At 42.5% G+C, this 27,550-nt stretch overlaps 1 protein-coding gene across 2 annotated transcripts in view; it reads right to left on the reverse strand.

Annotated features, from left to right (window-relative positions):
* Nucleotides 1-11,982: 11,982 nt before the first annotated feature.
* The window catches only part of NKAIN3 (sodium/potassium transporting ATPase interacting 3), a 536,135-nt gene continuing 520,567 nt past the window's right edge, over nucleotides 11,983-27,550 (reverse strand). The window contains exons 6-7 of one of the 2 annotated variants that reach the window (XM_053661235.1): nucleotides 24,470-24,539; nucleotides 11,983-14,630 (exon numbers count right to left, since the gene is read on the reverse strand). In XM_053661235.1, coding sequence (XP_053517210.1) covers nucleotides 14,621-14,630; nucleotides 24,470-24,539 — 80 coding nt within the window. In that variant the 3' untranslated portion in view covers nucleotides 11,983-14,620. The remainder of the gene's footprint in view (nucleotides 14,631-24,469; nucleotides 24,540-27,550) is intronic. The other variant, XM_053661236.1, reaches the window with a different exon arrangement.

A 27,550-nucleotide genomic window follows, 5' to 3' on the forward strand; every position in this document is an offset into this window, starting at 1 on the left:
TTAATATTAAAATGCTCTCAGATCCACATGAGCCTGCTGCTTCTTTTCCATGTTCACCAAGCCCCGTTGCATTGAGCACCTGTAATGCCATTTTTCTGTATGTCATTGAGAAGGGGAATGCACCAATGTAAATACCAATTAGAAAGCTTGAGTAGTTTTTCAAGTTTTTCAATCACGCTGTTTGCCGCATTGTCATTCTGGATCGGTCTACTCTTGGAACAATTTTACAGTATCATCAAAGGCCTACTTCAATATTTAGATCCCAAATGACAGATTTAATGGCCTTAGTTAACACCCCAATAATGTAGGCTTAATTTTATGGCTCACCTGTTTTTGCTGTTTACTTTCCTGAGAAACTATGAAAACAGAGTTTGATTGTCCATGGAAGAAAATGGCATCTTCCCTAGTAAAAAGAAAACCTAGGGTCTCCTAACCTGGCACCTGCAAAGGGCTCTCCACGTAGGGGTGGAGGGAATAAAGACCCCATGAGCACCATTCCCCAGCCCAGCCCCTAACAACCTCCCCATGAGATGGCTTCTGCTGCTTCTTTCTCTCTCTGTACAGCTGGAGGCAGAGACTCCAAGGCCGTAGGTGAAGCCAGAGCACAGCAGGAGGCTGGGCCCTGAGCTCTGCTTGAGGAGAGCATCTCACGAGGGTCTGAGTTTGATGCACTCATTGACTGGATGTTCGTTCGTTCTTGCCTCAAGTGGTGCCTGTTGGCAGGTTGCTGTCATATCCAGCTACTTACATGCTTCTGGGTAAGAAGGTATAGGATTCAACTTCACTATATAGCCTTCCCCAACTTTAAATAAAAATCCTGTCCTTAATTAGGTCAGAGGATTCTTTGTGAAACCTTGAAATAAAAGAGAAGTTGGCTCTGCGTGCTAGAGTGTATTTCCAAGTGCACTGAACTCTGTGCCCATGACCTCCAGCCCTTGGGCCTCAGGTGACAGCTAAGGGGAGCTATGGCTGTAAGAGCTGGTTTTGGCCTTTTGCATTCGTGGGGGTGGGGGGAGTAGGAAAAACAAAGGGTCAAAGGGGGCTGGCAGAAGAGTGAAGAAGACTGACATCATAGGGCATTTACTAATATTTCAGGGCCTGTGCTAACTGCTCCATCATATTGATATTTTCTCACTAACCCAATGGGATAGATGTCCTCCTCCTCCTTGAGTAGTTTTTCAAGTTTTTCAATCATGCTGTTTGCCGCATGCTGTGGATGAGGAAACTCTGGCTCCGAGAACCGAATGTGAGGAAGGAAAGTCAGAGAGGAGAGGGGAGGGGAACAGTGGCTGAAGTGAAGTCTGCTGTTACCCTAAGTAGCATCTCCTTCCCAACTACTCACTCCTCTTCCCTCTGAAGACATCTGCTCTGCAACAGCGCCTGCAACTCCAGGAAATCGCTTCCGCTGCTTTTATTCCCCAAGACACTTTGTCCTTTAAGAAATTGTTCAACTGAAGAGCCTAAAAGGATGGCCCTGGGTGGCAGATATTTAGTTTCTTCCCATCACAAGGACCACAAAGGCTGTGCCAGGCATCAGAAGTCCTGACGCTTCAGCTCACGTAGGTCTTCACGAGGCCCTTTCACAGAGGCCACTAAAGGAGACATCGCCTTCCGGGGAATTGTTTTTACCGACTTTATTTCTGCATAATCTGGAAGCACAAATGTCTTCTATGATCGAATTTTCCTTTTCAACATATTGACTGACGTCAAGGGTTATTATGTATCACAGTGAGCCGAACAAGCACATGCTTCTCTCAGTGTTGGCATATTCTAGAAGGACTAAGAAGGTAAAGGCAAGGAGGAGTAAAATTAAATTCATGCTCAAGTAAGAGGAATAGTTTAGTTCCCTTGTTCTTTGCAGACAGTTCTGGTGTTCAAAGAGGCACCCGGTTTCTAGAATGTGCTGGGTTTTGTTACCCAAAGGCATTAGCACTGGAGGTGATCTGACTTCCCTCCCTACTTCCAGTCAGGGCCCAAGGCACCCCCAGTGGATTCCCATTGAATGAAATCGCAACTCGCATTGCCTGAACAACACCCTGAATCTCTCACTCCCGATGTCCACCTCCTAATGTTTTCTTGTACCTTTCTTCCGCACTCACTACAGTCCTGTACTGCAGAAGGACGTCTCATCCAGCGACGGGCCGCATACAATGGAGGCAAAAATTTTCTATCATCCAGTGATGCTGTAGGCTTCGTAAGGTCATAGGGCAAGGCAGGAGATTAAGAAGAGGGCCCACAAACACCACCTGTGAGGGTGAGGTCAGAATGGCTTCAAGCCCACTGGTAACGATACTTGAAAGGCACTTTCAAGCTTTTCTTTCTAGGATGTAATCCTTTTATCTATCATCAAACCTTAGTAAAATTTATTAGTTCCAAAATTTGTTTTCAGCTTGGCTTGGGTAATAAAGAGCACAAATCCCTGCTTTGGGTAGACACTGTCTGGAGTGGGCAGCAAGGACAAGAAGCAGCGATGAGAATGTCATTACTGACCCCAGGACACCTGGGTAGACTGTGCAGTCTCTGAAGTCCCCTCAGAGATGCTTTGAAATTCGTGGGGAAGACCCTGCGCTTTCCCTGGACACGTGGCCCGAGACTTAATTTTTATTTGTGTGAAATAGAGAGGTAATCCCTTGAAATCAGAAGAAGGAAGGGATCTTTCCAAGCTTCATATAATAAATGTATAGTGTAATGTGGGAAACATCAGAAACAAAAGCCATCTTTTACTTCAATGTACATTTTTATTCATAACTGAAAAGAATATTATACTGCTAACTTATTGTAAATGCACCCGGAATCACAGGGTCCATAGTGACATAAAAAACTGTGTGTCGTTTCTATTAAAGAACACTTCCTGGTCACTTTGAATGAGTATAATATACAGGTATTGTATGCACAAAAATGTAAAAAGGAATTGTGAAAACATCTTGTTACCAGTTTGGATAAGAAAAAAGACTTCCATTTTCCACAGGCTATGGATATCATATAGGGTGGTTCTTAACAGGATTTGACTTTTTAAATTAATTCACCTGGTAGCTCAAAAATCTGTAGAAAAGAAGTTAATATACAGTGAAGCCACAACACAGTTATGGGGCAGTAGAAATTCATAGTGGTACAAAATATCATTCAAGATTTTTTACATTAAGTTGCAGTAACAAGATTGAGACGCGTCGTGGTTGGCAAGCAATGTAAGTATTGTTCAAGACTGAAAGTTTATCTTTAATGACTTCTGCTGGTAAAATGTTAAAGGTTAAAAACACGTGGAAAATGACGGGAGGTGCAATGTCCTTGCCTTTCTGTCCTTACCAGCGGATCCTTGCCATTGAAATAGAGTGAAATGCTACGTAGGTGTTCCCAGTATTTTCCATCAGAGGGCAGAGTTGGTAGCACAAACAGGAGCGCAAACCGAGTTCTATTCTGTTGGTCAGGGCAGCAAAGAGACTTAAAGCCATTCTCTCCATTTAAATACCGCTGTTGTGCTTTCAATAACAACACAACACAATGTCTAGTATGTTGGAAACAATATCAAGAAACAGTTATGTGTTGCATCAACCTTTGGGATTATGCCATAGCTGTGTGGGGACGGCTTTTAGCATTGCCTCTGCTCCTTTAGAGCACAGGTGGCAAACGCGAGGCCAGTGGGTCAAACCCGGCCCTCCACCTTGTTTTATCCGGCCCGGCACCTTGCTTAACTGTTCAGGAGTAGTTACATTTATGCAGTCCTAAAATTACATTTGGCCCTTTGAAGGCAACCTCAAGGCTGATGTGGCCCCCGGTGAAGATGAGTGTGACACCCTGCTTTAGTGAGTCCCCTCACCTGTCTGGGCTTCGTGTAAACACCAGCCCATCAAACAGGCCCCACAGCACCACCCTCAGATCACACTACAGGTGTGACTAGGAGATGTCTGTTGGTATCACTGAAGGGCACAGCAGCTTTTGGCTACTGGGAGCTTAGACTTGGTATTTTTTTATGCCTGTTCAGCGGTCCTTCAGACTTGCTTTTTGGTTTGTTGGTCATGGATGACTACAGTTATGGCATCTATTATTCAGGTCCCAAGGCACAGGGGGCTCGTTTGCTCAATTTGTCCTTTTGTACACAGTCGCAACAGACAGTGGCACACATCTTCCCAGACGGACGTTGTGGTCTATGATCTGGGGTCAGTTTTATGGAGGGAACGGGCGTGGTATCCAGAGGTTGAAGTTAAGGGAAGTAGTTTATAGACCACCGGAACGCTACTAGGATTGCTTTTGTAACTTTCCCAAGGCAAAGATATATATTTGATCTGTTTTCGTCACTTACCTAGCTTCTTGCACAAAGTGGATGCTCACTAGGGGTTTGTTGAGTGCATAGGGAGGCGGAGGGAGTTGTCAATGGGCTCTTCATCCTCTTGGGGTTGCTGGGACTCAGAATTTGGAAGAATGAAAGCCCAGCACCTCCCATCAGGGCCCAGCTGTGCAGAGCACTAGGTGGCATTGGTTTAGGAGCAACTCTTCTTCACAACCGGACTGTGACCTTTGTGTGGATAAACTCTCACACATGGCTTTGCTTTGCATCTCTAGTGCCTGCACAGTGCCTCACACACAGCCAGCTCTCAGCAGGGGTGTATTGAAAAAAGGAGCAGCAACCATAGCTTGCAACCAATGGACGCTGGCACATGGTATGGCTTGAAGGAAGTCCTCTAACCCTGTCTCACCCACAAAGCTCCTTTATCAATGATACTATGGTAACTAGCTTCAGAGAGACTTCAAGACTGGTTAGCATCTTCTGGGTATTGTCCGTTGTACACACCAAATAGCAAATCAGACTTAGCCATGAATGAAGAAGAAACTATGTATCCCAATGTGATATAAGCTGCTACTCTGAAGCGAGAAGATTCCCCTTTCTACAGTGATAATAGGCCAAGAATGCACCAGGGAAGAAGTTCGTTTTGGTAAACGCAGGCAGGGGGTAACCACTTCCCAAGGAAAAGGCATCCGGCACTCACGCTTTCTGCAAAGGCTTTCCTTTGCTGTGAGATATCCCAGGGCTTTGATGTTTTTGCAACTGAAAAACATCAGAGCATTCTACCAGAAGAGAAAAGATGGCAACAAAAAGGTGAAGAAAAAGTTATCATAGGGGAACATTCCAGAGAAAAATGCCAAGGCCCTTGGTCTTGAAAATCTAATCTAATTCCTTCCAGAGATAGTTTCTCACTTGAACATGTCTCCTATTCAGAACATTCAAGGAATATCTTTGGTATTATTGATACTTTAACCTTTTAAATATCTACGCATCTTTATTTTAACGATTTAGGATGGAGAGATTTCCATATTGCTCACAGGACCACAGGATGTTGTGCAGGTTATGTGGGCACAGCTATGCCACATTAAAGGTTTCCCATTCACAATTCAGAAGAACCTATGCACCCCGATGTTCATAGCAGCAGCATTTACAGTAGCCAAGTGCTGCAAACAGCCTAAGTGTCCATCAGTAAATGAGTGGATTAAAAGACTGTGGTACATTTACTTAATGGAATTTTATGCAGCAGACAAAAAAAGGAGCTTCTACCCTTTGAGACAGCATGGATGGAACTGGAGAGCATTATGCTAAGTGAAATAAGCCAGGTGGTGAAAGACAAATACCACATAATCTCACCTATAAGTGGCACCTAATCAACAAAACAAACAAGTAAGCAACAGAGAACCAAAGACATAAAGGAAATAAGGAACAAATTATAGTAACCAGAGGGGAGGGAGGAGAGGAATAATGGGGGAAAGAAGTGGAAGGGTCATCAAGAAACATGTATAAAGGATCCATGGACAAAGCCAAAGTGGGGAGTGGATTAAAAGTGGAAGGTGGGGGGTAGGTAGGGCAGAGGAGAGTAATGGCGGGGGGGGGGAATGGACGTAACTGTAATTGAAAACAGTAAAACAAATTTAAAGAAAATAAAAGGGTTCCTATTCAAATTGTACACACTGAAGGTTCATATGGTTATTTGTACCATAGAAAAGTTTTCATAGATAAAAGTATCTTATTTAAATAAAAATCAATAATTAACATAATTTTGGGGCAGATGAAAGAAAAGTATCTTGAGTGAGGGGTTCCTGTTCCTAATTCACAATAAGTGTTTTTATTGATAATCTGGATTCACCAGAAGATGAATAAAATGCTTTCCTTTCAAGCAACACAGTGTTGCCCACAGACTCTAAGGATATTCATTCTCACCTTAAATGTCCCTGGACAACTGTGCGGTAGAGCGTTCTACTAGTTTTCTATTTCTGTTCTTTTAGTTTGAGTGTGTTCAGTTACGGCCTGTACTTTGCTTACAGTATAACATTACCTGCTTTTCTAATTTTCTGCTTGTAATGTGTCATGGGATTGACGACTATGTTTTTAAGATAATTAGAAGCGTGAATAAATTAACAGTAAGCAGGACTAAAATAAAGGAAAAACTTTTCTATGGGGAAAAACAGCTCAGGCGTTTGAGTGTGGATTTTATAAAACTGATTGGGATGGTCAGAGACCTGTTTTGTGCCTTGTCCTTGTCACACGCAGGGGGTCTCAGAAAAATTGCAAAGGTAAGCACAACTGAGAAAACTTTTTTTTTTTTTTGCCTTTTTTACTGACAAGGGAAGAGATTCCTCAGGGTTTTCGGATCAGAAGGTCTCAGTGGGAGTTCTCACCTTTGCATTTCTAGCACAGGATGAGAAATAACTTGGTCCAAGGCAGGCATTTTGCTTTAGGAACTGATTTGTAAATTAGTACCTTTCATTTCAGATTTCCCCCTAAGGACTTACAAGCATTTTGAAATGTTAACACCGAATTCCCTTCGAGTTACGCAGGATAAAATTGGGATATCTATGTCTTTAAAAAAAATAAGACCTCGACTTAGTGCAGTCATCGCTGATGCTCATAATATTCCACGCTGCCAGCGTTGTTCACAGGGCGGCTTAGATTTTCGGGGAACCTTTGATGAAAGCTCCGTTTCTTAAAGAGGTTGTAATTGTCACGCAGTCCCGTATTTCTAGATACAGAAATGTGAAGTTCAGACAGAATGAAACCGAGGAGGGTGGGTGGCTGTGGGCCCTGAAACTAAGGAAAGAATCAAACAAGATCAGGAGTTCACCTTCTGAGGCCTCCCCCTAAATGTCCTTTTGACAGAGATTAAAGGGACCAACGTGACCCAAGTTCAGAGACGTTAGACCAAAGACTTTGCGGGCCTAGGAGCACAAAGAGAACTCCACCAGGGGCGGAGTGATTTTGCTTTCTGGGTGAACTTCAGATATTTGAGTTTCATAATCAATGACTTTCCCTGCGATGTTAAAAAATCCAAAGATCAACCAACTGACTTTAAAAAAAAATTCACCACACTAAACAAGTGGTACGAAAATAATAAACAAAATGGACTTAATGAGTACGTTTGCTCTATAAAAACAAGTTAAGCATGCCACATGAATTGCCCCAAATTCCACTCTTTAAAATCACTTGACTTGGTACTATACACATTCTATTCCGCCTAGAAATGTCTTGCACAGGAAACTATTTTTCTTGTTTAGAATGGTGGCAAAAATGAAAAGCCATAGAAGAACTTAGATACACAAGTATAGCTGCTGGTTGAATGAATGGGTCCAACGTGACATTGTACACCAGTAAACAGCTTGGCTGGACAAACAGGCAGCTGCACAACGCAAGTTCTGTGGAAGGAATCGGGAAGCTGACTGACATCCGCACGCAACACTCCATTTGTATTACAGGATCTGAAGGTAACCAGACACACTGCACTCCCTGGGCTCTTGGTCTCACTTTACACAAGGACCCAAGTGAACTCTTTTGTAAAACTGCAGTCAACAACTGCCCTTTAAGGTTTAGAATAGATTTAAAAAGCCAGAGAGGGAAGGGATCAATTCTCTTTAAAAAAGAGGTTTCAAAGAAATGAAATATGGGAGGCAGTTAAAAAGTTACTTTTGACAATCATTTGTGAAATCACTTTCTCAGAAACAAAAGTCTTTGGAAAGACTGGCACCCAGCAGTTGAAAGTAAACAGTCTCTCTGCTGGTTGACAAAGAATCATGAGAAGGCTTGAGGTGGGCAGAAGGATAATGTCTAAACCATGAGTAAAGACAGAGGAAGGCAGGCAAGGTTGAGCTGTTGTGCCTTTTGGGAAGGAAGCAAGGAGCAGTCATCTGAGGTCCGGGCTTTCTCATTTGCCCCAGAAGACAACATGGCATGACAAATGCCCACCGGAAGAGGAGTACACAACCCCCTGATGCTCAGATCCAAGCGTGAAAGGAGGAGCCAACGGCAGGTGTCCTGGTCAGGCATCCCAGGCCTTGATAACCAGGGCCCGGAGCCCAGGTGAAGAAAGCATCGAACTGCAGTTAACGGCCAGCCCCTGGTTCAGCTGGAACTTGTGACGGCTGATGTAGAGGAAAGAAGGCTGGACTGAAGGCTTGCCTAGCAGAGCCAATGGGACATGGGCAGGCCCCTGCAGGACCACCAGCCTCAGTTGTCTCCCCTACGCCAACTAAGCAAAGGAATTGCTGAGGTCCTTTTCAACTCCGCCATTCGACCCAGCAGAGAAACAGCACGTGGCCCTAGGCATCGTATTTCTTTTACCTTTCCTTCCCCCAAATAACCTTATATTACTTATCGTGTCGAGAAATGGGTGTGTGGCACTCTTTAACAAAGTGATTGTTTGGAAAGGGCACATCCCAGGGTAGAAGTGCATGCACACGTGTGCACACATGGATAAGTCAGTCAGTCTTATCTCAGTCTCAGTGACAGTGGCCAGATTTGCAGGCAGAGGTATTGGGAGAATGTAATCAACACTTTCCGGTGATTGAAATCCCTCCCTGGGATGTTTTAAATAAGTAGTGCTTGGAAGGTTTCGAGATTTCTCTGTTTCTCTGCGGTTCTCTGATTCTTTGTCTCTGCCCCCCTCTGACTGTGTGTCTCTCTCACTATCACACACACACACACACACACACACACACACACACACACACAACCTAGGAAGAATATATGATAAAACCTGATTACAAAAAGATTTCATGATTTCCCTCAATTGAAGTTTTTCTTAGAGAAGCAGGCTATGTATCGGAGGTTTAAAATACTCATTCCACTCTAACATTGTATTTTTGAAGAAGAACAGGTGATGGGAAACATAGGCCCAATGTTTACGGAGGGAAAGCGACAGGAAGGCGGGATCACACGATTTTCTCACCGCTCTGTCCTGCCCCAACCTCCAGGCATCTGTGCCCGCTGCACATTTGGTGAGTTGCATAAAAAAGGACATACTGACACTACTTATCAATTCAGAAAAAAAGGTGCTGCCGAGATAAAATAGTTAAAGAGTTATGACCATGGAAGGACTTATTTTTGTAGCAGAACAGTGAGAGCCAATTCTATTGGCTCTTGAGTTTAAAATTTAATTTTAAGTAAGGGAAAGCTAAAAGATTCTCTGAAGGATTACAGAAACATAGAAAGATCTTGCATCATAATTCTTTCTTTCTAAGAAAAAAGGCTAGAAATTCTCATTTCACAAGGTCAATGACTAATTCTTCACAGTATTGAAAAATATATGTATTTTTCTATAATGTATTATAATTGAAGTAGGTGAAAATATTCCAAAATTCACGTCAACTAGTTTGAAGTATGTGGCAAAAACTGCGAAGCATTTTTTAATCTACATTTCCTATTCTTACTGAGAAACAAAGCCCCTAACTTTTAGATGGGCCGATGGCCCCCACAGTGAAGACTATAATTCTGAACTTTCCTTGCAGCTAAATTTGAGGTGGAACAAATTTGTGCTAATGAGATATAAACAAAAATAGTGTGTGCAACTTCTGAGACATGGCCTTAAATGAAAGAAGGGCCCTTCTGTGACCTTTTTCTCCTTTTTGCCTGGAATACAAAAGCAACGGCTGGAACTTTGGCAGCCATGTTGACTCGTTATGACTTTGGGAATGTCAGGACACAACGAAGCAACTAGAGGGAGGGAGCCTGGGTCCCTGTCTCCAGGGAGCCCAAGTTCAGCTCTTTACTGACTATCTCCAGAATTTTGAAATATGAAGAGATAGAGACCTCTCTATCTTATTTAAACCACTGCCATTTCTCTCTCTTTCTCTTCCTTCCTCCCTCCCTCCCTTCCTTCCTTCCTTCCTTCCTTCCTTCCTTCCTTCCTTCCTTCCTTCCTTCCTTCCTTCCTTCCTTCTTTCTTTCATCAGTTTTATCCATCTATTAAAAATGACATTTTTTTCTTAGCCCACTATAAAGTTTTTTCAGGATGTAAAGAGAGATGCTACCCACAAACTGTACAATTTTTGAGAGTTCTGTTTTTTGGAGCACTCCTTCCAATAAGTGCATTCTAATATTTAAAATAGATCTGCTCTCTTCCTGCACTGCACCTTGTACCACTACACGAGCAGTATTTTTCTTTGTTAGTTCTCCTTTCCGGGCACAACACCCTTCAGCTGTGGGCCTGTTTATCATGAACATCTGCACAGGGTTTACAGCTACTGCCACAGACCTTCTATCCAGCAGAAATTACAGATGACTTCCATGGGAAGGAAGTGTGAAAAAAATACAGATATTCAAAGTTTCTAAGTTTAAAAAGATCAGTTATTTGTATTTTTCTTACTTAATTAAGTGATCCTTTGAAAACAGTTACTCCTACCTTGGGCTAAAATATCAAGTTAGAACATTTGAATTGTAATCAACTGTAAGGATTCGCCTAGTTACTCACTAAGGTAAATCAGAAATGATAAATTAGTGTTTGCTTTAAGAAGTAATTAGCCAGAATATTCATTTCATAGTGAGTCCATATTTTAGGATACTATAATTTTTTACATTAGGTCTGAAATGAAGATGTGTTAATTCTTGGCAAGATTCCTTTCTAATTTGCAAAGGTTGAAAAGAGCAATTTTAGTCTCTATTTGATAATCAATCCAGCAGAGTCATGATAGTTTTCCTCAGCTTTGCAACCTACATTTTAGCTGATTCTAATGAAGACAAATTCCTCTCAATCATGAGTGTCCCGTTCATTAAGTGAGACAGATGGCAGCCTTGCTATATTTTGTTATATCCGGCCTCTTGAAGCTGTCTGCCTCCCCTATTTAGAAAATAGCAGGGCTTGTTTTTCTGAAGTAAAAAAAAAAAAGAAAGAAGTCAATATTTTGCTAGGGCAAGATGTCAAGTAATCTTCAAAACAAGTGAGCCAACAGCCTCTCAGATTTAGAGTGGTACGAACATATGCTTTTGTTTCAGGAACACGTATGCTCATATTGCATGGCAGGTGGAAGCCTGAGATACTTGGGGGCACGCTAACTTCTGAGTTTTTTCAAAAAGAGATGTTCGAGATTTCTCTGATGTAGACTATAACCCACCCCTTACCCCCTGGGAATTCTCTAGCCAACCTCTTCCCCTGTGACTCTCCTGCTTAACTTTTGCTTCTTTAAAACATGACTGGAAGCGGAAATAGATGTGAGGTAAACTGGAGAGCAGCCAGCTGCTTGTGGCTCCACACAGTGTCAGCGGGAGACACTTTAAGAAAAGACAGGGCATTGACACAAGATGGAAGACACGGCCTGGGGCACAGTTGGCCAAGGTTTATAAGACACGAAGCCAAGAAGGTTCAAAGAGCAAAGAAAACAGTTCTAATTTTTCCCTTCTGCACTCCAGCCAGTCCTAGGGGTTCCTGGGTAGTGCATGTCCTGTCTTCAGCTTTACCAGGACCACTTTGGAGGAGAGCATGTGAGTGTGAAGGTGCCTGTCTCAGGATGCTGAGAGGTTCTGACAAATGAGTACAGGCTAGGGGACGTGCTCATTTTCCCTTCCTATGACCACACGCACACTTCCATAGGATGAGAACATGGATGTAGGGAACGTGTCTTTGTTGAAAGCCCTGCCGCATGAGGTACAGTGTAGAGTGGATTCCCTGGAACACAGGCAAAAGCTGCAAGAACTGGAGACACTCATTCTGAAGGGAGCCTTGTGACATGTGCCAGTACTGGGTCAGAATCCCCCAGACCCAGGGGGGACCTGCGGTGTGTGACTGTACAATGCTACATTCTTTTCATTCTTTTGTCTTAAGTAAGCAGGACCTCTAAGGAGTAGCCTGGATGAGGAGAGGTGTTGGGGAGAAAAGAGGACCAGAGAGGGGGAGGGAGGTCTACCTAACTTGTTTCTGATGAGTGGCAAATGATTTGGAAGTTCAGAATTACCATTATGGATTCCTGAAATTGGGGATCGAAACAGTTATAACTTAATTATTCAAGTTATATTAAGTATTAAAGACCAAAATACACACACCATCTTAAGCACTGCCTGTGTTGAATTTCCATAGAAAACTCACAAATGGAAGGATTCCTTTTCCAGTCTCCTGCCTGCACTTAGACAGGCTCTATGACTCCCCGGTGCATCTTAGAGGAATGTGCAAGTTTACAGGAAGACAGAACAGCAACAACATTTGTATGGCACTAGTTCGTGAAATGAGAACTAGGTCTTGTTTGTGGGTGGAGGGCATAATAAAATAACAGCGTAGGATATTTAAGTATTAATTTTATTCTTCTGACTGATTTTTCTATGTTTTTGATGTTCTATTAGCTTTCTCCACAATAATAATATGTATTAATCTTGGAATTTGAATATCCAAGTTATTTTTTAATTAAGAAGTGCAATTTGTACTCTTTACTATTTCTAATCGCTCAGACATGGGCAAATTTTTCAAGCAACTTTGTAGAAGACCTGGAAGAGTTTGGCATTTCCATGGGCTTTGCACAGCACTTGGGCATGTAGCAAGACTCCAGACAGGGTCCAGCCTACCATTACGGCATTATGATAATGACTGCCTCTTCCGGTTGTGATCACTTCACAGTTTACAGGGTATTTCGTACATTCTCATCTAACAGTCACCTCAACCTTGGGAGGTAGGCATTATAGTGTCACTTTACAGATGAGGAAAGCTCCAGGGCTGAGGTGTCCCACGCTGCCCAAGCCCACAGCGGTGGACCTGGGACCCAAACCCCACTGTGTGTCTTCCAAGTTCTCTTTCCTTTGGCCATAGCTCTTGCTCCTCTGCAGACGTGCAGAACCCTGGACAAGCCCCCAAAGTTCCCTAGGCTTCAGCTTCCTCCACTGCACAGCGACGACCTAGATTGGACCATCTCTCAGGGCCCTGCTAGCTCCTCTTCACTTCGGATTGGAGGCTATCCAGTAGCATGAAAAGTGGAGGGATTCAATGGGAGTCAGTGGACTGCAGGGCCACTGTCCAGAGGCCTCCCCAAAGCCCACCGTGGTTGTCATGAACTTGGAGGGACCAGGAAAGAATTTGTTCCATAAGTTCTGATTCTTACGGAGTCTCATGAAATATATGGACTCCACAAAAAAGAAGAAAAAAGAAAACTCTACATACACAAAAATTTGCATACAGTTTTAGATGGCGTATAGACTGTCTTAGAAATATATAGGCCAGGTTAACAACTTCCGGATTAAATAGTGCACATATACCCCTTCCGGGGCCTACAGGAGGCCTCGTCTTAGTGTTCACACAAAGGGAGCAAAACTTATTTGGGCATGGAAAACAGTAGTTGAAAGACATGGATAGGAAAAAACTGGGGTGTACTTTCAACATATATTTTCCCTCATGGGAAATTATGTTTCTAATAACTAATTTCTCGGTTTGGGGGATGGGGTAGGAGAAAGAAAAGCTGGTGCAGAACAAATATAAGTATTTCCTTGAGAGGTATTTGTAGATAATTCCACACCATTTTAATGTTCCTTTTGACCATCTGCAGAGCATCATGGCTGATTACAGAGTTACGGTTGTGATTTCTGTCCCGAATGCCCACAGGCTGTCAGTGTGGGGCCTGCGCCAGTGTCAGGACTGGGATAAAAAGTGGAAAATGTGATCCTCAGAGATACTCATATTCCCTCCAAAGGGGGAAAGGTGTTTAACTATCATTTCACTCTTCCACACACCCATAACAAATATTTTTAGAACACAGGAAGAACAGGGTATCATGCAAAAATCTGAAATTTTCGATTGCCATAATATTATTCTGGGTTTGGGGAAGTCTAGAACAAAGGGGAACTTCATGCTTGTCTTGTGGTGTTGAAAAATAGGATCTACATTCAGTCTGAAAGCTGGATTCACTATTTGTACCCATTTTCATCTGCGACGGCATCTCACTTCCTGTCTGCCAACCCCGAGTAGCGTCTGCTAATGCCAAGTCCATCAGGCCTAGGACAACCGCGGCTGTCACCAGCCCTGACTTAACACCTCCACAACACAAACCGGCATTTCTCACAGAATTCTCTGTAGGTTTTCACAGCATTTTTTTTCATTTTGCATGCCTCATGTTAAATACTGTTAAAAAATTAAAAACCATTTTTTTTACAATTTACAAGTATTCATATAAGAAAAAAAGACTAAAAAAATACCCACCCAAGCACCTACAACTCATCTAGTGCACAATGCTAATAATACATAGGCCGTGACCGAAGAACTCCGTGATCGGTGGGAAAGCAGGGAAGCGCAGTCCATCCTCTGGGAGAAAGTGAGACATGATGCTGAGAGGAGCTGTCAACGGTGCTTTGCTTCCTAAGTCAAGTTCAGCAGCCGCATTTCAGAGTCAGTGTCATTACTTATTTCGACCTAAAACAGATAATAGGTATTGCTTTAAAGAACTTCAAAACTGACAATGAAATATCCTTTCTAATCATACAGCTGCTTCAAAATGCAAAACAGCTTTTGGGTTTGCCTTTACCATCTGCGTATAGGGCTGTAGCAACAAGGAAGCTAAAAAGCAGGGCTTCCTGCTTCTCAGAGCAGGGCGTGGCACACGGGTGTGAACTTCAGAATGGAGGACAGGTTTCTCGGGTTCAACATGCCAACCACACAGCAACTGAGGAGTGTTGTGAAGGTACTGCCTTTGGTTGCTGTGAGGTAAAGATGACAGAGTAGTATTATGTATCCAGTCCACTAAGATACAGCCTTAGCCTAATCTTCCTACAGCATCATGTTGGTTCGCTGCTCAAGAAACGTCCTGGTCTGGCTTTCCCACCACCTAACCATTGATCCCTACGTACATCCCATCCCGTGATGGTTCATTTTATGTGTCAGCTCGGCTGGACCACAGAACCCAGATATCTGGTCAAACACCAGTCTTGATGTCACTGTGAAGGTGTTTTGTTAGATACCATTAACTTTTAAATCAGTAGACTTTGAATAAAGCAGATTCCCACCATAACGCAAGTGGGTTTTATTCAATCAGTTGAAGGCCTTCAGAGCAAAAACTGAGGTCACTTGAAGAAGAAGAAATTCTGCCTTGGTACTCAGGACACCAGCACGAGCTCTTCTGTGGGTCTCTAGTCTGCTGACTTTCCGTGCTGGTTTCAGACTTGCCAGTCTCTGCAATCACTTTTTGTCTGTCTGTCTTCCTCCCTCCCTTTCTCTTTACACATCCTACAGGTTCAGTTTCTCTGAAACACACACTGTCAGCCCCAGTCATTCTTGTCCCCACACGTTTAACAAAGATCCTGTGCATATTCCTGACTTTGTACCAGGAAATAGCCTTTGCATGATACAAACTACAATGCTCTGTCAGCCACACAACTGGCACTTAATAAATATTTATTGAATACTTCTGCTCTTGCTTTTTCTCTCATGAGAAAAGTCTTAGCCAGTCTAAATCTTATTCATCTTTGAGGTTCAGTTGACATTTCTTCTCCTCTGTCAAGACTTTGGCTTTGACCTCAGCCGCTCTGCTTTCTCATCCTGCTCACAGCAACTCTTACCCAACAGCTGAACCCCATGTGGAGCTAATGGCATGCAGCTTCACCACTAATTGTGCTCTGATTGTTTCACTCAGGGAAGTCAACCTCCTCCCTCCCACTAAATTATGAGCCTCATACCTTCAGAGACTGTGTTTTACACTTATGCTATATCCCCACCTAGCAATTGTCTTCCATTAACTCAGTTCAACAACTCTCTCTCTGTGGCATAGAATGGACTTTTAGTCATAAATTGAAATAGTTGACAAAACGCTCAGCTTTCTAGTTTCACTTTTGGTAGTGTCTCTCCCTGTAAATTCTGTTCCGTCCTGCACACCTTAGGAGCTGGAGTCCTTCATTCTCTCCCTGTCTTCCTATCCATCTGCTCAAGCTTTTATTTCTCTATATTCTGGAAGATGTATCCCAATGTCCATCCCTTTCAGCTTGTTTTAGTTTAAAGAATTTTTTTTTTACCTTTTAAAAATTTTGCAATATATCTGCACCATCTTTTTAAAAATATTTTTATCACAATTGACATACAATATTACATTCGTTTTCGATACCCAGAGATTGGACATTATGTAACTTACCAAGTGGTCACCCTGATAAAACTAGTACCCATCAGACACCATACATAATTACAATATTATTGACTATATTCCCTATGTTGTACTTTATATCCCCATAACTATTCTGTACCTACCAACTTGTACTTAATTCCTTCACCTTTCCACCAACCCCCCCCTCCCATTTTCACCCGTCTCCTAATCCCCCTCCCCTCTGGCAACCACCATTAACAGGGATTTGAACTAAACAATAAAAAGATGAGATTAGGGTGGTGGAATTTTCGTACATTTATTCCACCATCTAGTTAGCAGGAAGATTCAAAATCCTTAACTTTACTTATCCATCCACCAGGCGAACCTCTTCTAGAATAAAGATAAGGCAGTAGGAGAAGGTATCTCTCTTTGTTACGTATAGTATTGGTGAAGGGTTGGAGGAACTTCTGGGTATCCATTGCTCTGTTTATAGCTCATATTTTCTGCCTTGGGGCTTTAGCAACATGGGTTGGTAAAGCAGTGAAGTAGATTGGGTGTGTTCCTATGATGCAAGGTAGGAATTCTGGAGTATACTCCAGGCATTGGGAAATACGCCTGCAAGGAGTTTCCCAAGAAGACAGTGAAGCAACTTTGAGAGAAGGCATTAAAATGAACCTATTGGCAATCCGGCCTTAGGTTTTAGTAACAGCTTGATATTTAAAAATCAAACATACATAGAAATAGAGAGAATAGTATTATGAATCCCTATGTACTCACCATCCAGCTTCAACTGAAATAAAAACTATGCTAATCAGGTTTCATTGATCTACAACTATTTTTTTGCTAGAGTATTTAAAAGCAAGTCCTAGACATTATATATCACTTCACTCATCAACACATCTCTGTGATTTTTCTAACCAGTGATTCTTAACCAGGGGACATTTACCATCTGGTTATCATCATTTGGCCAGGTGTGTGTGCGGGGGCATTTAGTGGGTAGAAGGCAACGATGCTGTTAAATATTCCCAAGTGCACAGGGCAGCCCCCGCTACAAAGAAAGATCGGGCCCAGAATTAACAGTGCAGAGTTTGAGAACTACTGCTCAAAGTACGAGAATTTTTTTTTCATTTATTACCCATTCATTAACATACCTCTCAAAATAGGCAACAATTTCTTAATTGCCTTTACTATCTAGTCCATATTTACATTTCTCCAGTTGTCTAAAGACATCTCACTAGTCGGCTTGTTGAAATCAGAGTCCAAACAAGGTGTACATATTGTGTGTGACTAATACATCTCTCAAATCTCTTTTGATCAGTGACGCTCCCCTTCTCTCATTTCCACCTGTGCTCCACTAGTTCCCACGCTCTAGGTTGGGCTGATCACTTCTCTGTGGTGAGATTTAACATACCCTGTTATTCTTATCTCTTCTACACTTCCAGTTCAAGGTCAGGCTTGACTCTGTGGCATGATACTTCATAGGTGGTCCTGTGTCTTCTTCTTGCACCCCATCCAGAGACACATAATATCTAGTTGATACTCTTTTAGTGATGTTTTGATTGATCAGTGAGTCTGAATAGAAGAGTCTGAGTTTGGGGATCCTTCAGACCACTTTTTTCAGGTTTTTCTCTTTTTGCAGATATTTGTAGATATGTTGGCGGTTACCTGAGGATTCCTACCCTGAAGGGAAAATTGATCTACTAATGAGACAGTTACGTTATTTCAAAGCACGTCTCTTGATAGGCCTGTCATTGTCTCTTTCTATGGCTTCTCCAAGTCTGTGTCACTTCTGATGTGTGTGTGTGTGTGTGTGTATGTGCTTTTCTCTGTGTTTTTTATGCTCCTTCTTATGTCTCGTTTCTTCCCAGAACCTGTCATAACATAGAGTATAAATATTTTTTGATGTGAATATAAAATTTAAAACTGTATATACAGCATAAAATTTGGTTTCTGTTCACTGCCTTAAGTTTTAACATCAAAGAATACTTTCCTTAGAAATGGGACAAAAGGAAGTTTTTACTTATGCTGATGCCTTGTTTTTGGGGGGTGCTCTCGATCACCATTTCACTACACATATCTCGTTGACATCCATGACAAGTGCAAGAAGAGAATTCTGGAAAAGACAGGAACCACCGCTTCTCTGGAGAGGCCCATTCGGACCCAGGCTTTCTTGCTTTGGAAAAGGCCTTGTGGGCTTCGTGTGGCAGCATGAAAAACAGAGCAGATGGACAAGGCTCTGGGGGCAGTGTGTGAGGTGACATGTCAACTGAGGTCTCCGTGTGCCATGACCACTGGTCATGGCAGACCCTCTCGCATGTGGCCGGCTGCACTACTGGAGGCATCATTCCTTCCTAGGAAGGACTGTGGTGCCTGACCCAACTACTGGTACAGTCATGAGACTGAACTTCATGAGCCGTATACACACAGCCATTTCATTGCTACTTAGTCAATGGCTACACTTTGGGGTACGTTTTTTCATAGTCCCTAAAATGGTATAATCATTTCCTATGATGGATCAAAAGTTACTAATACCAGTGACAAAGGGAAAGTACTCCACAGCTAGGCAAAGCTGGGGCCCTAAGAGCTGCCCCCCTTTGTGATAAGTAAGGCCACATGCAAGTAGGCCCCTCTCCCTTTGGGATAACCAAGAGGGAGCAGAGTGCATTCCAGTCCTAGCGCTCTGCACCCTTGAGACAGCCCGGAGAGTTAATGTCCCATAAGTGCCTGCCATTTCCAGGGACTGAAGCAAGCCCCCAGGCAACAGAACTCCATTCTCAGTGCAGGAAAAAGTGAGCCAGTTGGGCTGTGAGCAGAATACAGACACCTTACTCTGCATGTGACAGGGGACAGACAGCACTGGTAAATAAATGTGGAAGTGTGAAAGCCAGTCAAGACAAACAGACACAGGGTAAAGACAGTGACCTATCATTTTGTTAGTGTTTAGGCGTTTGGTCAAGAACCAGAGGCACGATGGGGCAGATGCAGACGGCAGGCTCCTCCAGCTGGGGTGCGCTGATACATCGCTGGTGGTTCCTGGTGTTTAAATCAGGGCTGGAAAGCACATTGTTCTCACCTCCTTGCCTCCTACACACACGCGTGCACAACAACCCTGATTTGTCCTTCTCGTTTTTACTCCAGATGCTGTAAATGCAAAATGGCCTGACACCAAACTACAGGGACCCTGCGACAAAACAGCTGTTCTTAGGAAAGAGCAGATGGACAGGGCGACCTCCGGCTCTGCCTAGCAGCTGGCCATCAGAGGTGGATTTCCTCTGGGCCTGGACTATTGGAGCGGAGGACAGGAGTGAAGGTCCACGTGGGAGCTGACTGCAGAGCTGCCTAGAAGGAGAGCGAGCCCCTCGTGCCTCCCAGTGCTTAGATGCAGCAGAGGGCCCCCAACCTCCGAGCCACAGACCCTTACTGGTCCAGACCTAATTGGAACTGGGACGCACAGCAGGAGGTGAGCTTGAATGTCATGCCTTTGAATCATCCCGAAATCATCCTTCATCCCCTGGTTCATGGAAAAATTGTCTTCCATGATATCTGTCCCTGGTGCCAAAAAGGTTGAGGACCACTCAAACCCTGCAATGGCAGAGACTGAACTCAGCAGCGGCCACAGAACATGGAACATTAGTTGTTTTTTTTTGTAGAGAAAAATTAGCCTCTAGCAAAGGTAATCAGACAAGTCCAGATACCAGAAAAAAAGTCAAGTGGTCATTTGGAAACCTTAGCACAAGATAGGCTAACAGTGGCGGGAGAAGCTTTTTCCATCAGCTCTTTCTGCATGGCAGTCAGGCACTGTCCTCATGGACATTTCCAGCACCACCAGGTCTCTTTGCCTCTACTGGGGAACTCAGTTCCGAAATTCCACGGCTGTCTTTCTTTGATAAACTGCCTTGGTCTAATTATTTCTAGGTGAAGAATCACTGGTATATGAAGCGTAGTTTTCCCACTACCCAGTCGCTACCCAGTTTGCTGATTTTGACAAACTCTAAGTAATTTAGCTGCTCACAATGATGCTCCCTGCTGTTCTGCATCTCTTTCAGAGCTGCATGGGTTTGAACCAAGCTATTGTTCTTCCTGGGAGGTAAATCTGTTTTTGTCAGTCCTCCCCCACTACCGCCTCCCCCATGCAGCAAATGGAGGAGACCCTGGTGAAGACTCATGTTGTAGCTGTGTTGAGAGTTCCAGCCTGTTGCTGAAGGTGGTGGCAAGGGGATGGCCCCTGGCACAGGCTACCCCTGACCTGGGTGTCACATATCCCCACGCCAGCCCCAGAAGACAGTCCCTGAAAGCATCTCTATAGCTTTGACACTGTCCAACCTTTTGGCATCTCTGGGCTGCCCTGGAAGAAGAGTGGTCTTGGGTCACACATCAAATACATTGCAACATGTAATCATAAAGAAATCGAATAACAGTTTAGGTAAATTTACAAGTTCGTGTTGGGCCACATTCACAGCCATCCTGGGCCGCATGCATCCCCGGGCGGCATGCATCCCCTGGCCGAGACACCCCTGGGCCTTTAGACGGAGGAGCAATGGCTGCTGAGGAGCTCTGGGCCTCCCCACCCAGAGCCTTCGAGATTCCTGTGCTGCTTAAACACCCGCTTCCTCATAGGTTTGCTCAGTTCATGGGAGATCTATGGCAAACCTTAGATTGGATAGTCACAGATTTCAACTTTATCCTCTGCGGAAGGCTAAGGAGATTAGCCTCTGTGCAGAAGACACGCATTTTCTTCTGCTTTTGATAAACTCCTCATCGTCTTTCCAAAGACAGTGCAGCTATCTTCTCCCAGTAAAGCCTTCTCTCCTGGAGTGAGAAGTCCATATTCCCTCTTCTGCAAAAGATTGCGGTGGGGATGTTTTTTTGTATCTACATATTCTGCGTAGGTCTCTACTTCTAGGTCATTGGCTACTGGAGGTCAAAGCTCAAGTATTATTCATTTTTATGTCGGCAGCACCCAGCTCAGGGTCTAATATGCACCTTATAAACAATCAATAAATAGTCGTAAATGGAACTAAATCAATTTATTTAATCGGTTGTCCTTGATAGGTTGATATCATTACTGTAAAGAGAGAGAAAGCATGAAAGACTAATTTCATATTCGAACTGCCTTTCTCCTATCATATCGCCCACCCCTGTATACACACTCTGACTGTGGGCCCTGGGAGGACACTTCATGGCTATGAGCAATGACACAGTCAAACACAAGAACGGAGACGTCCCGCACTGTCTGGACCTACCCACGGAGCACTGAAAGCTACCCATCCACACTCACATGCCTGGGAATATGCTAAACATTCTCCTTATCCCCTTAATAAAAGTGGCTTTGTCTTCCATGGAGATTACAGACTTAAAGAAAGTTACAAACCAGAGTTCACTACGCTCCCTAACAATCGAGTGCAGAGGACTGGCTTTTTCTCCATCTGTTGCTGGGTGGTGATATGACACCACTGAACTGGGTGCAACAGAATTCAACATAAAGGCCTTGTTAAAAGAAGTCAAGCAGCTGAGTGATGCCAACTGGATAAACTGGGCAATATTTGCATACCTGTGGGGAACACACATACTGACCTCTGAAATTGTTTCATGCACCATGATTTTTAATTCAGGTTTAGTTTGATCTTTCAGATTTCTGCTCCCTTCATGGTTGAAAGGCATTCCATATTCATCTGACATAATAATATGCATAATCTGTCAAAGCATAAACTTGTTCCATTATTTTATGCAGCCTGTAGTTTATGCTCCATTCAGCTAAAAAGTGTGAGGGTTAGCAGTGAACTGGGTGGTTGAAAAAACCATCCAAGGAGGTAGTGGAGTCGATCAAAGCCTTTTAGGTCATCTTAACAGGCTATTTTATGTGTTCCCGATGCACAGAGATGGAAGGGACCTTAGGAAACATAGATGGAGGTCACTTGCCTCTGGGCCATGACAGAGAACGCTCTTTGAGCTACATGGATGCACATCTGTCATTCAAGAAAGGAGATTCTGTATCAACACTAATCAGTTGCAGTTTTTAATAATCTTCCTTAAAAGAAAGATCAAATTATATCTGACCAACATTTTTTCATATTGCGGTTTGTCTGCTGAGTTATTTTTTCACAGCGGAGATGAAAGAAATCATTCATCACCTTCTTACTGCATAACAAGTAGGTACAAGACGCTCCTCATCACCACCAGGCATTGTTTCAGTTCGGTTCTCCCTTCCAATGCACTGACCATCTTTATTATTGTCTCAGTCCTGGCCAAGTTCCCCAGATCCACAAACATCAGCCTTTGGAGTACGCCCTTTACCATCACGTGGTAGCATGAACAACGAGGTGGTGACTGCTTAGTCCCAGAGTGTTATGCAGGGTGAATATTTTTCCAAATTGAATTTGCTTTTAAAAACCCAACATTTATTTCAACATCTATCATGTGACAAGTACAGTGCTGATTTATGGGATATGTTTCCTTCAGGTCGTTCTGCCAGAAGAAAATGAATTCAACCTGGAGAGGCGGAGGAGGCTTCGCGGGGCTGCAGTCCCCCAAAAGACAGCTGAGGGCTGCGGACTTGGGAAAAACCACCACGGCAAAGAGGCAGCACATGAAGACTTCCACATTGTTTCTTACACCGGGGACTCTTTTACAAACTTTCCTCTATTGCCATGGAATTATGGAACTTTGGGCTGACATAATCAGAAGGTCACCAGAGCAAGCCCACAACATCAGGCTTGGTGAGAGCTCACTACCATCCAGGAGAGATTTCAGTTCCTCCACTTACTACTGATGAGACTTTGGGAAAGTTATCTAACGTCTATGAACCTCAGTTTCCTTCCTTGTGAAGCAGGGATACTCATTAGTGCATGCTAGTACTTCCATGAGGATTATGTGAGATAACATGTGCAAAGGGTTAACACATGGTAGCTATTATTTTACACAGTTGTCTATTTGCTATGTAGCATTTTCTAGGAGTGGAGTCACTGTAACTATTTCCTTGTTTTCTAGCATTTTATCAAGCAGGTGACTATGGTTTTCTTCCTTATACTCAACTGAAATTAGCCCAGTTTGAGGAGGCTTTTGTTGTAGCTGTTGACTTCCTTCCATGTCCTCTAGCAAGGGTTAGTCCAATATTTGAGTACTGGACACAATCAGAGGGAGTTTTCCATGTGTATACATGCTTTATCCCATATGATCCATCCTCTGTCTGCTTACGAAACAGTTCTCCCTCAGTGCACCTATGTGACCTGGCTAGAGTCTCATGTTGCCTCAACTCTGTTTATCTCTGAGAGTTTGGCCTGTGGTTAATAGGTCCCTCCCCAGAAAGAGTCAGTTAACACCAGCTTAGACCAAGATGGCCATGGATTTGGCCTTCCAGAAGACCTCAAACCTCTTTATAATCTATTATTAAATGGCACACCCACCAGCACCAGGACAGTTGACCATCACTATGATGACAACTGGAGGGGACCATAGAAGGACACACACACACACACTCAAAAGGCATGACCCTGGTTCCGAGAGGACTGCCACCCATCCCCCCTTATCTGCCTAGACCACCCCTTTGTTTCTGTCCTCCTATACCCACAGCTTCTAGTCCCAAACCCATGAGAGGTTGATCTGAGAGCTACTCATCTGCTGCTTCTCCATTCTCTGGCCATTGAGTCACTAAAGCAAGCTCGTGCTATTGATGCTCACTTTTGGTTTTGTATTGGCTTTGCAACACTTAATGGAGAAAGAACCTCCTTGGGGTCCCAGGAAGGGGGATTTTGCCTCTTGGGTAACAAAACCACATTACAGGTGAGAGAACCAAGGCTCAGAGACAACAAGGAAGGCCCCTGAGACCACACATATGGAGCCTGGACTCTAACCTGATCCTTCTCCCTTTTCCCTCAGCCATGCTGCTCCCAAGATACATATTCTGTCTCTTTCTGGTAGACTAAATAATTCCTTATGTTCCTAATTGGCAATCAGGTACTGATAAAAAAAATATATCATTTTAGAAACATAAATTATGTTACCCCATTTCAAATACTTTTTAGAATGTATAATAATGGTGATGTTGGGTTACAGGTGAAAGGTGTGTTTTAAATATGAGTGGAAAATTAAACCAATGATTAGTAGTAGCAGGTCGGTTTGTTTTCGTTAGTTTTGACCAAGTTAGAAGGATTAATGTTTTCCATCTCATGACACCTTTACTTACAGGTTAACTGGCTTTAACTCAACATGATCCTGGTAGTAGGAGTGCGCGTCAAGTCCGCCTATGAAATCAACTGGAAATATAACAGCCCAATATAAATAAATGTGTAGGTAAAACACACATCACAGTAGGTGTTTAAAATAGAACACATACAAATAATACGAACAAAAATGTCTGTCTATCACAAAATGGAAAAACACGTGTTTACTATAAAGGACAGCTCAAAATATTATTGATGGTCGAAAATAGGGAAATTTTCAGAAATACAAAGAAGTTGGCATCTTAGGGACTAAAAAAATCACAGTTGTTATTGGTTTTAGTGAAAAATGAAGTCACATTAAATAACATCAGATTTAAAATAATGGGTTTGTCCTTAGGCATACAGCTATGCACTTTTCTTCCATATATCAAAAGATATATCTTTTGATTTTATTGCCAGGATCCATTTTTATTCTTAAGAATATTTATTGCATCATTAGAAAGACCTTTGAGAAGTCACATAATCTATGTCCGTGCTCTCTGTCCCCAGACCATCCCTGACAAATAGGTGTCTGCCTTTTGCAAAGAAGGTTTCATCTCCTCTCTGGTAGCACCGCACTTGTCTCACAGCCTGTGCAGAAGCACTGTTCTGGGTGATATTCATTCTAAGTTTTTCCTGTTTTGATCACAGCCTCTGTCCTTCTTTTCCAATCCCAATGTCCAAGGCTAATCTTAGTTCATTTTCTCTGTTTTGGGGGGCCCATTAAAATATTAATTACCTTACATGAAGCTTCAGTTTTATTATGGCACTTTAACAGCAGGTACATAGGCCTACAGGGACACTGTACTCATGTGTGTATGTAGGTTCACAGTATGAGAAGAATATTATATCCTCAGCTCAACACAGGCGTTTCAGTGAACATTGATTTAGAGAAGAGATGACTTAGCCTAGAAGCTCAATTCCATGATCCACTTAAGCTCTAGCCGCTCTTATCAATCCCTGACCTGCTCTCTCCTCTGCATCTGCTGGAGAAGCAGAGGTAAGACCTGGTCAATCAAAGCTTTACCGGATCACTGTGTGGACAGAAGCCTTGGAGTACTATAAGGTACCTAACAACCAGGCTGAAAGAACCATCTCCAGATCATTGCACTGGAGACCAGAGAAACCTGAAGCTGATCTTTTCCCTACCAGTACTGGACACTGCCCTGGGAGAGAAGCAGTGGGAGGGGAGTCAGCCCAGGGGGTTGAAAAGATTTTCCAGGGGGAGAGTAAGCAGTGTGTAAAGGGGCCACTTAAAGGGCCAGATTAGACCACCTTTGTTTTTATTATTTTTATTTTCTATCAGATTAGATATTTAATCAAACATTTACTCCTTCGCTCTGCTGACCAATGGGTGAGAATTTACAAGGAAGATAACACTGACTAAAAGTTGAATGAGTGTATCATTGACAGAGACATGTTCACAAGTTAAAGGAGGTATTAAAAATAAACACTTTTATAAATATGTAAATTTGTGAATAAGATGGTTGAACTAAAAATTATATACAAAATAAGATTATAAAAATAAAGGGAGCATATATATGTTTGCTTTAAGCCAAAATAAAAACATTTTTATTGAGGATTTGAACATTAAAATGCAACATTAACAAAATCATTACTTTGGGTACAGATTCATGTAGCTGTTGAGTCTGCTCCTTAGCCATCTATGTCTCTCATCCACCATATCACCGGTATTTTTAGGGGAGAATGGATATATACATAATATATTTGTCAATATGGTTTATTTTCATAAATTTATTTACAATATTATTCAAAATTTATTTTTATGATTATTAAAATTAAAATTATCGATACCTTAATTAACTGTAAGTCATAGTACCTTTAATTGTGGAAATATTTTCCAAATAAATCAACACAAACTAAGTTTGCTAAAGAATGGAGACCATATATATATGGTTTGTCCAGAAGGTATCCAGCCATGCAATATAAAAAATAAAGACATTTATTGAAGAAGATACAAGAGACATTGTACAGAAGGCAATGACACTTTACTCTCCTTCAAAGTAGGCACCTTGGGACCTCACAGAGGACCCCGATTGCCATTAACTGCTCGTCATATTTTCCTGAATCTCATCCATGGTCTAAAATCTCTTCCCTTTCGAAGCTTATTTTAATTTTGGGAAAAGCCAGAAGTCACGAGGCACCAAATCTGGGCTGTAGGGGGACTGAGTCACCTGAGGTGATTTGATGTTTCACCAAAAGACTTTGCATAAGATGTGAGGCATGAGTAGGAGAGTTATCCTGATGAAGCTGCCAATCACCAGTTGCCCAAAGCTCTGGCTTTCTGAATCATCCAAATAGTTTCCGTGGAGGAATGTTCAAGCTTAATGCGAAATTCGATGCAGATTCATTGCTCTACTCACTCAGTCATTTTTAATGTGATGGCCACAAGTACACAGGCTCACTCAATGGTGTCTCCCGCTCCCACTGGCCAGTACAGTGAAGTCATCCAACCATTCTTGTTATATTAACAATGGCTGGACTTTTTTCAGAAAGATCTCATATTATACATATGAGTTTAGCCCAAAGACTTTCCCAGGCACTGTTACTTTACTTCCTTTAGTGTATCTTTCTTTGCCAAAAATTTTATGAGAAAAAAACATAAATTATATCTATTTATTATTCTTTTCTCCAAATATAGCTGCAAAATTTTTAGACCTTATCACAAATCAGTTTTTTTCTATTCTGATGCAAGATAGAATCTTTTCTTGAGTCAAGATAACCATTTCAAAGAGAAATTATAAAATTGCGAATGGAATCTTGTGTAACATTTGAGTTCTCATTATTTCATGTGTCCAGTTCTCCTGCTGTCATGAGCATGAATTTGTAGGTCCTCCTTCTCCTAAGCTTTCAATTACTGCCATTTACTAAAAGCTGCAAAAGATGATTTTGAGGATGCTTCATTAGTTGAATAATTCAGTTTAAATTTTTCAACTGATCTCGAATACCAAGCAACTAATATAGAGAAGTCTCACTTAGAAAAGTGCTCACAGCTATTGTCAGAAACTCAGATTAATTTACCAACTACTTCTTTAAGGCTGAAG

This window comes from Artibeus jamaicensis, unplaced genomic scaffold (assembly GCF_021234435.1).
Source record: "Artibeus jamaicensis isolate MK-2021 breed Jamaican fruit bat unplaced genomic scaffold, CSHL_Jam_final scaffold_916, whole genome shotgun sequence".
Classification (NCBI taxonomy): Eukaryota; Metazoa; Chordata; class Mammalia; order Chiroptera; family Phyllostomidae; genus Artibeus; species Artibeus jamaicensis.